This window comes from Rhinopithecus bieti, unplaced genomic scaffold (assembly GCF_001698545.2).
Source record: "Rhinopithecus bieti isolate Rb0 unplaced genomic scaffold, ASM169854v2 scaffold_11933, whole genome shotgun sequence".
Lineage (NCBI taxonomy): Eukaryota > Metazoa > Chordata > Mammalia > Primates > Cercopithecidae > Rhinopithecus > Rhinopithecus bieti.
In genome coordinates this window covers 1,203,419-1,216,029 of record NW_016806995.1, presented here as the reverse complement: position 1 = coordinate 1,216,029, position 12,611 = coordinate 1,203,419, and the positions used below count along the sequence as shown (strand labels likewise).

The 12,611-nt window shown below is 51.2% G+C and overlaps 1 protein-coding gene across 3 annotated transcripts in view; it reads left to right on the top strand.

Annotated features, from left to right (window-relative positions):
• Positions 1-11,955, top strand: part of ACACB (acetyl-CoA carboxylase beta) — a 164,481-nt gene extending 152,526 nt beyond the window's left edge. For all 3 annotated transcript variants that reach the window (XM_017879718.1, XM_017879719.1, XM_017879720.1), the window contains 8 exons: positions 2,043-2,139; positions 2,749-2,884; positions 4,231-4,408; positions 6,076-6,188; positions 7,943-8,097; positions 8,786-8,956; positions 9,065-9,201; positions 9,953-11,955. In XM_017879718.1, the coding sequence (XP_017735207.1) occupies positions 2,043-2,139; positions 2,749-2,884; positions 4,231-4,408; positions 6,076-6,188; positions 7,943-8,097; positions 8,786-8,956; positions 9,065-9,201; positions 9,953-10,079 (1,114 nt within the window). In that variant the 3' untranslated portion in view covers positions 10,080-11,955. The remainder of the gene's footprint in view (positions 1-2,042; positions 2,140-2,748; positions 2,885-4,230; positions 4,409-6,075; positions 6,189-7,942; positions 8,098-8,785; positions 8,957-9,064; positions 9,202-9,952) is intronic.
• The last annotated feature ends 656 nt before the right edge of the window (positions 11,956-12,611 follow it).

Here is a 12,611-nt window from a genome sequence, read left to right as displayed (position 1 = left end):
AGTACATCCAGGGCTGGGCGCAGTGGCTCACGCCTGCAATCCCAACACTTTGAGGCTGAGGCGGGCAGATCACCTGAGGTCAGGAGTTCAAGACCAGCCTGGCCAATATGGCGAAACCCCATCTCTACTTAAAATACAAAAATTAGCTGGGCATGGTGGCAGGTGCCTTTAATCTCAGCGACTCAGGAGGCTGAGGCAGGAGAATCACTTGAACCCAGGAGGCGGAAGTTGCAGCATGCCTAGATCACATCACTGCACTCCAGCCTGGGTGACAGAGGGAGACTCTGTCTCGATAAATGAATGAATGAATGAATGAATAAAGTACAGCTGGGCACAGTGGCTCACATGCCTGTAATCCCAGCACTTCAGGAGACCAACGCAGGAGAATCACTTGAGCTCAAGGGTTTGACACCAGCCTGAGCAACATAGCAAGACCCCATCTCTACAAAAAATATTTTAAAATTAGGTGATTGTGGTCGCACACGCCTCTAGTGCCAGCTACTCAGGAAACCAAGGCGGGAGGATTGCTTGAGCTCCTCATAATATTTAATGTTAAGGGAAGAAATTGCTCATTCTGTGATGCCAAGTGAAAAAGACATCAGTATCCAAAAGTCTCTGAAATATGTTGAACTTCTAACTGTTTAGAAAAAAAAGACTAGAAGGAAATAGATGAAAATGCTAACAGTATGGTAATGTGGGGTGACTCAAGTTTTTTTTTTTTTTGTTGTTGAACGTTTGTTTTCCTATCTTTCTAGCATGAATAGTGGCTCACCCCTGTAATCCCAGCACTTTGGGAGGCCGAGGCAGGTGGATCACTTGAGGTCAGGAGTTTAGACCAGCCTGGACAACATGGTGAAATCCTGTCTCTACTAAAAATACAAAAATTAGCCAGGTGTGGTGGTATGCGCCTGTAATTCCAGCTACTCGGAAGGCTGAAGCAGAATTGTTTGAACCCAGGAGGCGGAGGTTGCAGTGAGCTGAGATTGCACCATTGCACTCCAGCCTGGGTGACAGAGCGAGACTCCATCCCTTCAAAAAGTAAATAATACAAATAAAATAACAATAAATTAAAAATAAATATATTTTAAAACAAAGCAAAAAAAAAAAAATCCATTCCACCTTCCATGTGAAAACACTTTGAAGACTGCTCTCCCCAACCCCTGCCTTGTAGGGTAAATGAGAACCATGTAGTGATGCACAGTTCAGTAGCAAGTAACTGATGTAATGGCATCCCCTGAGCTGAGTCTCTCAGCATCGCTCAGCCCTTCCCAAGTGCAACTTGATGTCTAGACCTATGCTGTCCAGTGTAGTAGCTGCTGGCCACATGTGATTCTTTAGTTTCATTATTATTAGTATTATTTTGAGACTGGGTCTTGCTCTGTCACCCAGGCTGGAGTGCAGAGGCGTAATCACTGCTCACTGCAGCCTTGACCTCCTGGGCTCAAGCAATCCTCCCACCTCAGCCTCCCAAGTAGCTGGGACCACAGGTGTGCACCGCCACACCTAGCCAATTTTTTTATTTTTTGCAGATACAGGGTCTCACTATGCTATCCAGGCTGGTCTCAAACTCCTGGACTCAAGCAATCCTCCTGCCTCAGACTCCCAAAGTGCTGGGATTACAGGCGTGAGCCACCATGCCCGGCTCCTTCAGTTTAAATTGAACTAAGTCAAAGTGCCAGAGGATGACCTGTTCCATTCCTCACACTTGCCACGTTCCACGTGCAGCCCACAGCTCCTGTATTGGACAATGCAGATGGAGAACGTGGCCCTCATCACGGAAAGTTCTAGTGGCTCATGCTGCTCCAGGCCCCACACCATCCCAGCCCTCCTCTGATGGTTCTTGCCCCAAAACGGGCACCAGTAGGTCCTGCTACCTTTCCAGGCTCTTACCATTTTGGGGCTTTTTCTTTGCCTTCCAATAAAATAATCCTCCAGATTAAAAAGAACATTCTCTTCCACATGCCCTCACCCCCACACCCAGAGGTCCCCAAATGCGTCTGGCGTGCCGCCCAGGGTCTGGCTCACCAGTGCTCATTTTCCAGGCTTGGGGGGATTCCCGTGGGAGTGATTGCTGTGGAGACGCGGACTGTGGAGGTGGCGGTCCCTGCAGACCCTGCCAACCTGGATTCTGAGGCCAAGGTGAGGGGGCCAGGAGCTGTGGCTGCTGGTTCAGCCAGCAGTACTGTCTTGAGAGTGGGTCCTAGGCATGGGGGTCCCATCCCTGCCCTGCCAGCTCAGGTGGAGAAGCAGGACACCCAGTGCAGTCCCTGGCCCGGGGGGCTCAGTGCCTGTTTCTCTGCCGCTTTCTCTGTGGGTTGCCTAAAGGGCTGCACCTTCTTGCTTCTTCCTCAGCAGATGATAAAGGTCCCTAGAAACCCTTCCCGCCTCCTGCCCTGCCCCTGTTGCTGTTTCTGCGCTAGGCCAGGGCACAGACTGAGAAGAACTCAGGAGTCAGAGGGCTGGGTCCCAGGGCCAGCTTTCCCCCAGCTCAGCGTGACCTTGCCGAGCTCGGCACCCCTCCGAGCCTGTAAATGAGGGCCACGGGAATCTTGCTGGGCTGCAATGGGAGGGTCAAGCCTGGTCCTGAGTCGAGGAGATGGGGCTTCCATCCTTCTGAGCCCTGGCTCTGGTGCTGGGGCCAGCACAGATCAGATCGCCTGCCATCCAGGGCAAGGCTGTGGCAGCCATCCCTGTGTCCTGGGCTGCTGTTGCGCGGAGGCATCTGATCCCCACAGCTCTGTGTTCCAGATAATTCAGCAGGCAGGGCAGGTGTGGTTCCCAGACTCAGCCTACAAAACCGCCCAGGCCATCAAGGACTTCAACCGGGAGAAGTTGCCCCTGATGATCTTTGCCAACTGGAGGGGGTTCTCCGGCGGCATGAAAGGTAAGCCCCTCCCTGCCTGTGGTTACCCCAAAGCCTTGGGGTCAGCACCCAGGACAGCACCCTCTGGGTGGTGACGCTAATGTCCTAGTCTGTGCCCATCATCATCTTAGCTGTGTCTCCCAACAACCCTGAGGACAAAAGACTGTTCAGGTGCCCCACCACCCTGCTTTAAAGATGAGGAACTGCTGGGCACAGTGGCAGGTGCTTTGGGAGGCCAAAGCAGAAGGATCATTTGAGGCCAGGAGTTTGAGACCAGCCTGGGCAGTATAGCAAGACCCTGTCTCTACAAAAAATAAAATAAATGTTTAAAAAATTAGCTGGGCGTGGTGGCGCATGCCTATTGTCCCAGCTATTTGGGAGGCTGAGGTAGGAGGATTGCTTGATCCCAGGAGGTTGAGGCTGCACTCCAGCCTGGGCAACAGAGTGAGACCCCCATCTCAAAAAAAAAAAAAAAAAGTAAGGAACTGAGGGTTGGAGGCAAAGTGTGACTTTCTAGAGGTCACACCATGAGGTCCAGCCTCATGACTGGGGTAGCCCCAGGAGCTGCCCGGTGACCTGGGCAGGCACCTCCCCATTTGGCAAGGTGAGGAGGATGTTTGTCCACCCTTCCCTCTGCAGAAAGCGGCTCTGAGCCTCACCTTACAATTGTGTGGGGACTTTTTAAGCCACCAAGCATGTTTTGGGAGACAGTGGCTGTTAGACCACTGGAGTGTTGAGGACAGAGCTGGATGGGAGGCAGGCAGACCTGCTGTGAGTCCTTGTTAGCTGGGAGACATCACTGAGCCTCAGTTTTCCTCCTTTGTAAAAGGGGGTTAAGAACAGGACCAACCTCAGAGGGCCGAGGTAAAGGTCTGATGAGCTCATTGCTGGCATGCAGCGTGATTGCCAGTGCTGTTATTATTGCTTTCTTGTTTTCATGTAGGGTGCCTGGGGACCTGGAGAAATGTGTCTTGGTGGGAAATAAGAGCCATGCTGCCTGTGCACATTGGGGAAGGATCAGTGTGACTGTTAGCGAGGGTTTTCTTTGCTGGAAATGGTGGAGCAGGGCGGGGACAGTCACGGGTGAGGGCATTTCAATTCCAGTTGGAAAGAATCCTAGAGATTGGTTTCTCCCTGTGCCTTCACAGATAAGGCCACTGAGGCCCATACTGGGTGAATGACCTGCTCAAGGTCACACGGCCACTCAGAGAGCGATCAGTGCTCCCGACTCCCAGCCCAGTGCTCTCCAAGCCTCCTAGCTGAGCTCGCTCTCTCAGGACCCCCAGGACAACTAGGGCAGTGGGTTTCATGTGTGGATGAGTGAGGGCCCTGAAATTGCCAAACTGGGAGGCTGCTTTGCTTTTCAGACATGTATGACCAGGTGCTGAAGTTTGGAGCCTACATCGTGGATGGCCTCAGACAATACAAACAGCCCATCCTGATCTATATCCCACCCTATGCGGAGCTCCGGGGAGGCTCCTGGGTGGTCATAGATGCCACCATCAACCCCCTGTGCATAGAAATGTATGCGGACAAAGAGAGCAGGTGGGTGTGTTGCCTTTAGCCTGGCTTAGCCTTTTCTTGTTCTCCCAGCCTTGAGAACCCATGACCTTGGGGGATCATGGAGGGGTGCAGTGGCTGGAACCTGTGGGTGGTGGAGGAATGTTGTCTCTTCTTTCATGGTTTATACTCCTCCTTCCCAAGGAAGTTTGCAATCAAAAAATAAAAAGGAAAGACCAAAAGCACTTGAGCTTCCTGGCAGCCAGGATGAAAAGGGAAATATGAGCCATGTATCTCTCATTAGACTGAGCTTCTCCCAAAGCTATGAGTTCCTATAGGAAATGTTTTATTCAGTTTTAAATCCCAGGGTCTAGCACAGTGCCCAACTCCTGGTAGGTGGTCAGAAAATACTGGCTAAACAAATGACTGAATGAATACTTGCATGAGAGGATACTGGTTCTTTGCAGGAAAGTTAACCTCCTTGGCACTTTCCTTAGGAGAAATTTATTCTAGAGATTCTTACAGAAAGGATCATGACAATAATGTTCACAGCACAGTGACTGATGACTTTGAAGTGAAAACTACATGCTACACAGGATATAAAGGCCTCAATAGTCATTCTGCTCCAAATATAGGCACAGCATTCCTGTGTTCACTCCCTCATTCATTTGTTAATTCTGCTAGACATTATGATATGGTGGCAAATGGGCCAAGCTTGTCCTGCATTCAGGGCACTTAGACCCTTGTCAGGGACTGCTGAGGTCAGTCCTCCAGGAAGACTCAGGATACTGAGCAGCACTTGAATGGAGTCATTGCTAACTTTTCATGCTGGCCACCAGGAAGCTCAGAGCTACTGATAGTATTCTTCAGGGCTTCTAAGCTGTCAAAAGCAAAAAAGGGGCAGGGGGAGAATGAGGGGTAAATAAAAATGTTGGAAATGAGGCCAGCTGTGGTGGCTCACGCCTGTAATCCCAGCGCTTTGGGAGACTGAGGCAGGTAGATCACTTGAGGCCAGGAGTTCAAGACCAGCCTGGCCAACACAATGAAACCCCGTCTCTACTAAAAATACGAGAATTAGCTGGGCATGGTGGTATGCACCTGTAATCCCAGCTACTCGGGGGGCTGAGGCAGGAGAATCACTTGAACCCGGGAGGCAGAGATTACAGTGAACCGAGATAGTGCCACTGCACTCCAGCCTAGGTGACAGAGTGAGACCCTGTCTTAAACAAAACAAAACAACAACAACAACAACAAAAAAGAAAATGTATGTTGGAAATGGAAGGACAGCTCACACAAGACCACGCTGGGCGCTCAAGGTGCTTTTGTGAGATTTAAAGTGATCAGAAACAGTGCCCCACCTCTAGGAGAGCAGAAATTAGCAAAGTTAGAGAGGACTGTGGCTGGAGAGCAGGAGGGTTATGCTGCCATGGAAAAAGTCATGCACTCTTAGACCTGAAAGGGGCCTTCCAGAGTTCAGAAAGCATTATTTTAAACAGTTGGTTCAGTCTTTACATCTGTGGGTAAAGATGCGGAGGCCCAGAGAGGGAAAGTGACTCGCCAAAGGGCACACAGCATGTGTAGGGGTAAAAGAGCTGAGAACTGACCCCCAGATTTTCTGGCTGTCTTACCTCCAGCTCCCCCAACATCCATTAGCTGTTGCTTGCTGGGCAATGCCTCATACACCCCCATCCCTCTGCCTCTTCTCTTTTAAGGGGGGGTGTTCTGGAGCCAGAGGGGACAGTGGAGATTAAGTTCCGAAAGAAAGATCTGATAAAGTCCATGAGAAGGATCGATCCAGCTTACAAGAAGCTCATGGAACAGCTAGGTAAGGGGGTCCCAAAGGCTTCACCTCTCAGAGGTCAAGAGAAGCCCAGCCGGTTCCATTGCTGGGGGTTTCTAGGATGTTAAAATAAAATGAAGAAATATCAAAATACAGCTATAATAACTGTGAGGTTTTTAAAGTTACTCACATTTATCTTTGTTTGTTTTGTTTTGTTTTGTTTTTTTGAGATGAGGTCTGGCTCTATTGCCTAGGCTGGAGTGCAGGGTGCAGTCTCAACTCACTGCAACCTCTGTCTTCTGGGCTTAAGCCATCCTCCCATCTCAGCCTGAGTAGCTGGGACTACAGGTACGCACCAGCATGCCCAGCTAATTTTTGTATTTTTGTAGAGAGGGGGTTTCGCCATGTTGCCCGGGTTGCTCTCAAACTTCTGGGCTCAAGCGATCCACCCGCCTCAGCATCCCAAAATGCTGGGATTACCGGCATGAGCCACCATGACTGGAGGACATTCACATTTCTAAATCAACCTTTTTAACATTAAATATCTATATAGATAGATATATAATGCCATCGTGAATTTATTTCTCAGAATACACAAAAGATAGCAATTGAAGTATTTGGGGCTGATGGGGAATATCAGAATTTTGGTGGCAAAATGTTCCTTTAGAATTCCCAATCAGACATAAGATATTTTACTAACTTTGTTTGAATGACAGCTTTGTTTCACTTGTCATCTTTAGACGTAATTCTCTTTATGTATTTGTTTATTTTTGAGACAGAGTCTTGCTCTGTCGCCCAGGTGCAGTGGTGCAATCTCAGCTCACTGCAACCTTTGCCTCCTGGGTCCAAGCAATTCTCATGCCTTAGGCTCTCAAGTAGCTGGAATTACAGGTGTGTGCCACCACACCTGGCTAATTTTTGTGTTTTTAGTAGAGATGGCGTTTCACTATGTTGGCCAGGCTGGTCTCAAACTCCTGGCCTCAAGTGATTTGCCTGCCTCAGCCTCCCAAAGTGCTGGGATTTCAGGCATGAGCCACCGCGTCTGGCCACAAGATGTAATTCTCTTTAAATATCCATTTTAAGTGTCAGTGTGTTGTGCTATTCACAAGATTTATTACAGTGTGTGCATGTAATTTCTTTGGTTGGTATCAGGGTAATGCTGCTCTCATAGAATGAGTTGAAGTGTTCGCTCCTATTTTCTGAGTTTGCGCAGAATTGGCATTATTTCTTTGTTTTTGATAGAGGTTTTTACCTATAAATTCAACTTCTTTGTTATATATAGGACTATTTGTGTTATCTATTTCCTCCTAGGTGAGCTTTGGTGGTTCGTGTGTTTCAAGGAATTTGTCTATTTCATCTTAAGTTGTCAATTTGGCATAGAGTTGCTTATAATATTCCCTTATAATACTTTACAATATGTACTAAAAATAGTAATTGATATAGTATTCTGCAAGCACAGTGGGTCTGATGGAAGGGGAAAATGTAGAGTTGCATGTTGAATGCTGTCTTGCAGTTGTGAGTGCATTTCTGAGACTGTACTAGCTATTTGATCTGAGACAAAGGGGGCCGTCAAGATAGGCCTGGGGTGGGGGCGAGGCCAGTGGACTCTGGGGGACCTAGGGGGTTGAGAGCAGCCTGTGTAGCAGCAGGGGTAATATCAGAGTTAAAGCTCAGACCTCTCATGAGGCAAGGCCTGTCCTGCACATCTTGATTTGTGCCTTCTTCAAAAAAAAAAAATCTCCACCCCACCATATATGGCCACCTTCCATGACTTGACTGGCCCTTCTGCTCACCTGCAGGGGAACCTGATCTCTCAGATAAGGACCGCAAGGACCTGGAGGGCCGGCTGAAGGCTCGCGAGGACCTGCTGCTCCCCATCTACCACCAGGTGGCGGTGCAGTTCGCCGACTTCCACGACACGCCCGGCCGGATGCTGGAGAAGGGCGTCATATCTGTGAGAGCCACGGCTGCCGTGTGGGGTGCAAAGAGCCTACCCTGTTTTCCAAAACATGGAGGACATTTGGGCTCGGGAGGGGGGCTTGGGATGGGTGAAATGCTGCAGGTGGGAGTCACCTGGGAGCTTTAAAATAATCCTGATCCCCAGATGGCACTGCAGACCAATGAAATCCAAACACCTGGACAGGAGCCTGGCAGTCATGTGTTTTAAAATCCCCAAGAGATTCTAATAAGCAACAAAGTCTGATGACTCGGTCAGTTTGGACCAGGGGTAGAAATCATTGTTCCTATCCAGCATTCACCCCGCCCCTCACCATTGCAAGGACGTCCCACAGTCACCTCCTACCCATGTCCATTACTCACTGGTTCTCTTGCTGCATTGTTCTCCCTCCCAACTGGCTCATGCCTCACACAAGCCTGTGTTCGTGTCAGTTGAGGTAGAGGTGGGTGCTGGGTTTTTATGGGGGACATTTTTTCACCTATGGCCAGTCTGGAGTCCTGGTGATGTCCTGGCTCTGAGCAGGTGCCTTCCCCTCCCTGAGCCTCAGCTTGCTTGCCTGGGATGTTTTGGGAATGATCTCAGAGCCTGGGCCCAGTCCCGGGCAGCCACTGTCATGGGTGTGGTCAGAGCCAGCGGCCCATCTCCTCCTTCCCTTTCTGGGGATTCAAGACTGGCTCCTCTGTAGGACATCCTGGAGTGGAAGACCGCGCGCACCTTCCTGTATTGGCGTCTGCGCCGCCTCCTCCTGGAGGACCAGGTCAAGCAGGAGATCCTGCGGGCCAGCGGGGAGCTGAGTCACGTGCACATCCAGTCCATGCTGCGCCGCTGGTTCGTGGAGACGGAGGGGGCTGTCAAGGTGGGCCTGGGATGAGAACGAGGCCGGTGGGCACAGAGGGTGCTGGGGGCTGAGGCAGCCAGCCCACAGCTGGGTACCTCTCTGAGGCGTCCTCTGCCCCCTCCCCAGGCCTACCTGTGGGACAACAACCAGGTGGTTGTGCAGTGGCTAGAACAGCACTGGCAGGTGGAGGACGGCCCGCGCTCCACCATCCGCGAGAACATCACATATCTGAAGCACGACTCTGTCCTCAAGACCATCCGAGGGTGAGTGGCCACCGCACCTGCTTCCCAGGCTCCTGGCAAGGACCCGAGCCAGGATTGACCCCCCAGCTGCCCACTCCTAGGCAGCCACTTGAACCCGCCACACTGTGCAGTCCCAGGGCCTCAGGGCCAGGGTCGTGTGCTGAAAGCCACAGTCTGGGGTTGGGCCCCCGCCCGGCCCCCAGCAAAGAGACCATACTCCCCAATGCCCGGTCTCCCAGCCCGGTGGCCGGGGTGGGGCAGAGAGCCCAGGGGTGCTATGAAGACAGTGTGAGACCCTTCCAACTCATGACCCTTGCTGGAATATGGACTTATCCAAAGTCACAGCTTGAGCAGGGTTAGTCACAAAACCCACATTTGGAACCGCTAGCCTTCAGGCTGCTGGCTTCCATGCCAGTGTTGGCCTTTCCACAGCGTCCCCTCCCCCAATTGCCATGCAGTCCCCCTGTGAAGGAGGGAGTCGAGCACAGGGGACCCCATTTTGGGGATGAAGCTGAGACTCAGGGCAGTGTCTTGTCTCAGGTCATGTGACACAGCAGTGACCAGTAGGGACAGTGGTGCCTCGAGACATTCTGATCTTTAGGTCACAGCCCTCCTGCTACACAGGACCATCGCCCCCCTTGGGGACCACAGCAGGAAGGGACTTGGGAGCTCTGGGTTCTGGGGTGTGGCCCCACACAAGGACTCTGCCATCCTAGGGGCCACTGAAAAAGTGGCTGGAGTGACCCCAGCCCTCCTCTCACCTCCCTCACAGCCTGGTTCAAGAAAACCCCGAGGTGGCCGTGGACTGTGTGATATACCTGAGCCAGCACATCAGCCCAGCTGAGCGGGCACAGGTCATTCACCTGCTGTCTACCATGGACAGCCCGGCCTCCACCTGACCCCGGCCTGCCCAGCCATTCCTGGGACCACAGCAAGAGGAACCACCCACACCCACCGTCGGTACACCCTCAGCAGACCTTGAAGACTTGCTTTTAAAAAAAGAAAATCCTGGGCACATCTGCAGGGCTGCTGGTTCCGAGCTGACACCTGTCTCAATAAAAGGCCCAGGAGTGCCTCTCCCAAACAGAAACAACCTCTTCTCCATAGCTGGGAAGTTTATTTTGTTTTGTCTCTGAAGACAGCATTTTTATTGCATCACTAAATCTAATCAAGCTAAAACATCCCTGTTTCCTTTTGCAAAACAGTGCCTGGCCTGTGGGATCCAGGCATTCTTCAGGCTTCTTGGATATCATATCATGAAATCTTTTATTTTTTTACTCTGAGACCAGCACTAGATATAAGCATCTCATATATTTCAGCCAAATAAATGGGCCAAGGAAAAAATATATATATGTAGACAGGACTAGAGAAAAACCTATTTTTGTAATGATGTTTCTTTGGATACTCTCTAGTCACCCAAGAAAATGTATGGATGAATTTTTTTTTTTTTTTTTTTGAGACAGAGTCTCACTCTGTCATCTAGGCTGGAGTGGGGTAGCATGATCTCACTGCAACCTCCATCTCCCAGGTTCAGGCTGTTCTCCTGTCTCAGCCTCCTAGATAGCTGGGATTACAGGTGCCGGTCACCATGTCCGGCTAATTCTTGTATTTTTAGTAGAGACACAGTTTCACCATGTTGGTCAGGCTGGTCTTGAACTCTTGACTTCAGGTAATCCACTCACCTTGGCCCCCCAAAGTGCTGGGATTACAGGCGTGAGCCACCATCTTTGGCCAGATGATTTTTTATTGCCAGAATGAAATGGCATTTTGTTCCCCAGATGGCCCTAGTGAATCATAGGAGGGCCCCACTGGTAGGCCACGTTTAGCACTGGTTGCCAGGGATTCTCTTTTTGAGAGAGGGAAAGCAAAATGAATGGAAGTGCCCAGCCAGAGGTTTCAGGGCTTCTGGAGGATCCTCTCGCATAGCTCGAGGTCCTCTGCCTGCCTCTTCCCTCCAAGGAAAATGAGGACTGCCCCTTCCGCCTGCAGGATTGGCCCCCAGCCTGGGCCAGGCACCCTTCTCTTGCCCAAGTGGGGAGCACAGAGGCGGAGAGGAATCCCTTGCCACACCCACGGCCCAGCTTGCTCACAAGTGTCACGTCTGTGACGGTCACCACTGCTCCCTTGGAGGGCCACTTGAGTCACTGTTGTTCCCTTGCCTGCTGGCTTGATGAGCACAGATGGTGGGATCTGACCGAGGGGCAGAGCTGTCGGTGACTAAGGACTGGACGGTGGTGACCATACCGATTTGCTCAGGGAGGATGTTGCAATGCATCCGGCAGCTCCTGGCTCTGCAGGCGGCACAGCCCGGGGCCCTGCAATCCTCTGGTTTCTCCCACTGGGGTGGAGTAGGGGGTGGAGGGAGTTGGCCACAACCCACTGCTGTGATGGGCGGTTTGTCCGAGGATGCTGAATGTGATGCTGGTCAATGTGGAAGCTCATGAAGTCACCCAGGGAAGCCTCCAAAAGCTGCGATGCTTGAGGGTATCCAAGTTGAAAAAGACAAAATCTGCCCATTAGCCAGTGACGGCCCTGGCAAATGAAGGTGCGGTGGGGCAGTGAGGGATGGGAGAAGGTAAATTATTCTTTATTCCACCCCGAGGTTTGCTGGGGTGAGGGGAAGAATCGATGCTGCTTTGGGAACTGAAGGTTTTTCTGTTGGGAAGGCCCTCTTGGTTTTGGAGAGAAAGGCAAGTTATGAGTAGCTGCTACCCTGGCACGGTGGGCAGAGAGCCTACCAGGAAATGTGCAGAATAAACTATTTTTTGAAGGAAACGCTTTGGCCTTGACTTTATTGTCTGGACTGGAGAAGGCAGGTGTTCACCTTTGTACCCTCCATTCCTGACAGCACAGCTGAGACCTTGAGTGAGTTCCCATCACAGGGGCAGACAGGGATGCAGTGAAGGGAGCTGAAGGCTGGACTGAATTGGACAAAGTCATCCCTTTTTGAAAGCACTGTGGGAAAAAAATGTTTTTAGAAAAATACATTGCGGCCGGGCGCGGTGGCTCAAGCCTGTATCCCAGGGCACTTTGGAGCCGAAGACGGGGTCGGATCACGAGGTCAGGGGAGATCGAAGGACCATCCTGGCTAACCACGGGTGATGGAAACCCCGTCTCTAACTAAAAAATACAAAACTAGCCGGGCGAGTGGGCGGGCGCCTTGTAGTCCCAGCTACTCGGAGAGGGCTGAGGCTAGGGAAATGGCGTAACCCGGGGAGGCGGAGGCTTGCAGTGAGCTTGAGATCCTGCCACTGCACTTCCAGGTCCGGGCGACAGAGCGAGGACTCCGCCTCAAAAAAAAAAAAAAAAGAAAGAAAAAAGAAAAATACATCAAGGCCTCCTAGTCTATACCACAGGCAAAAAGGGAGCTTCCCTGGAAGAAGGGGGCGGGGGGTTGGCCCAGACACTTCACATGTGAGTTCCATTCCTTT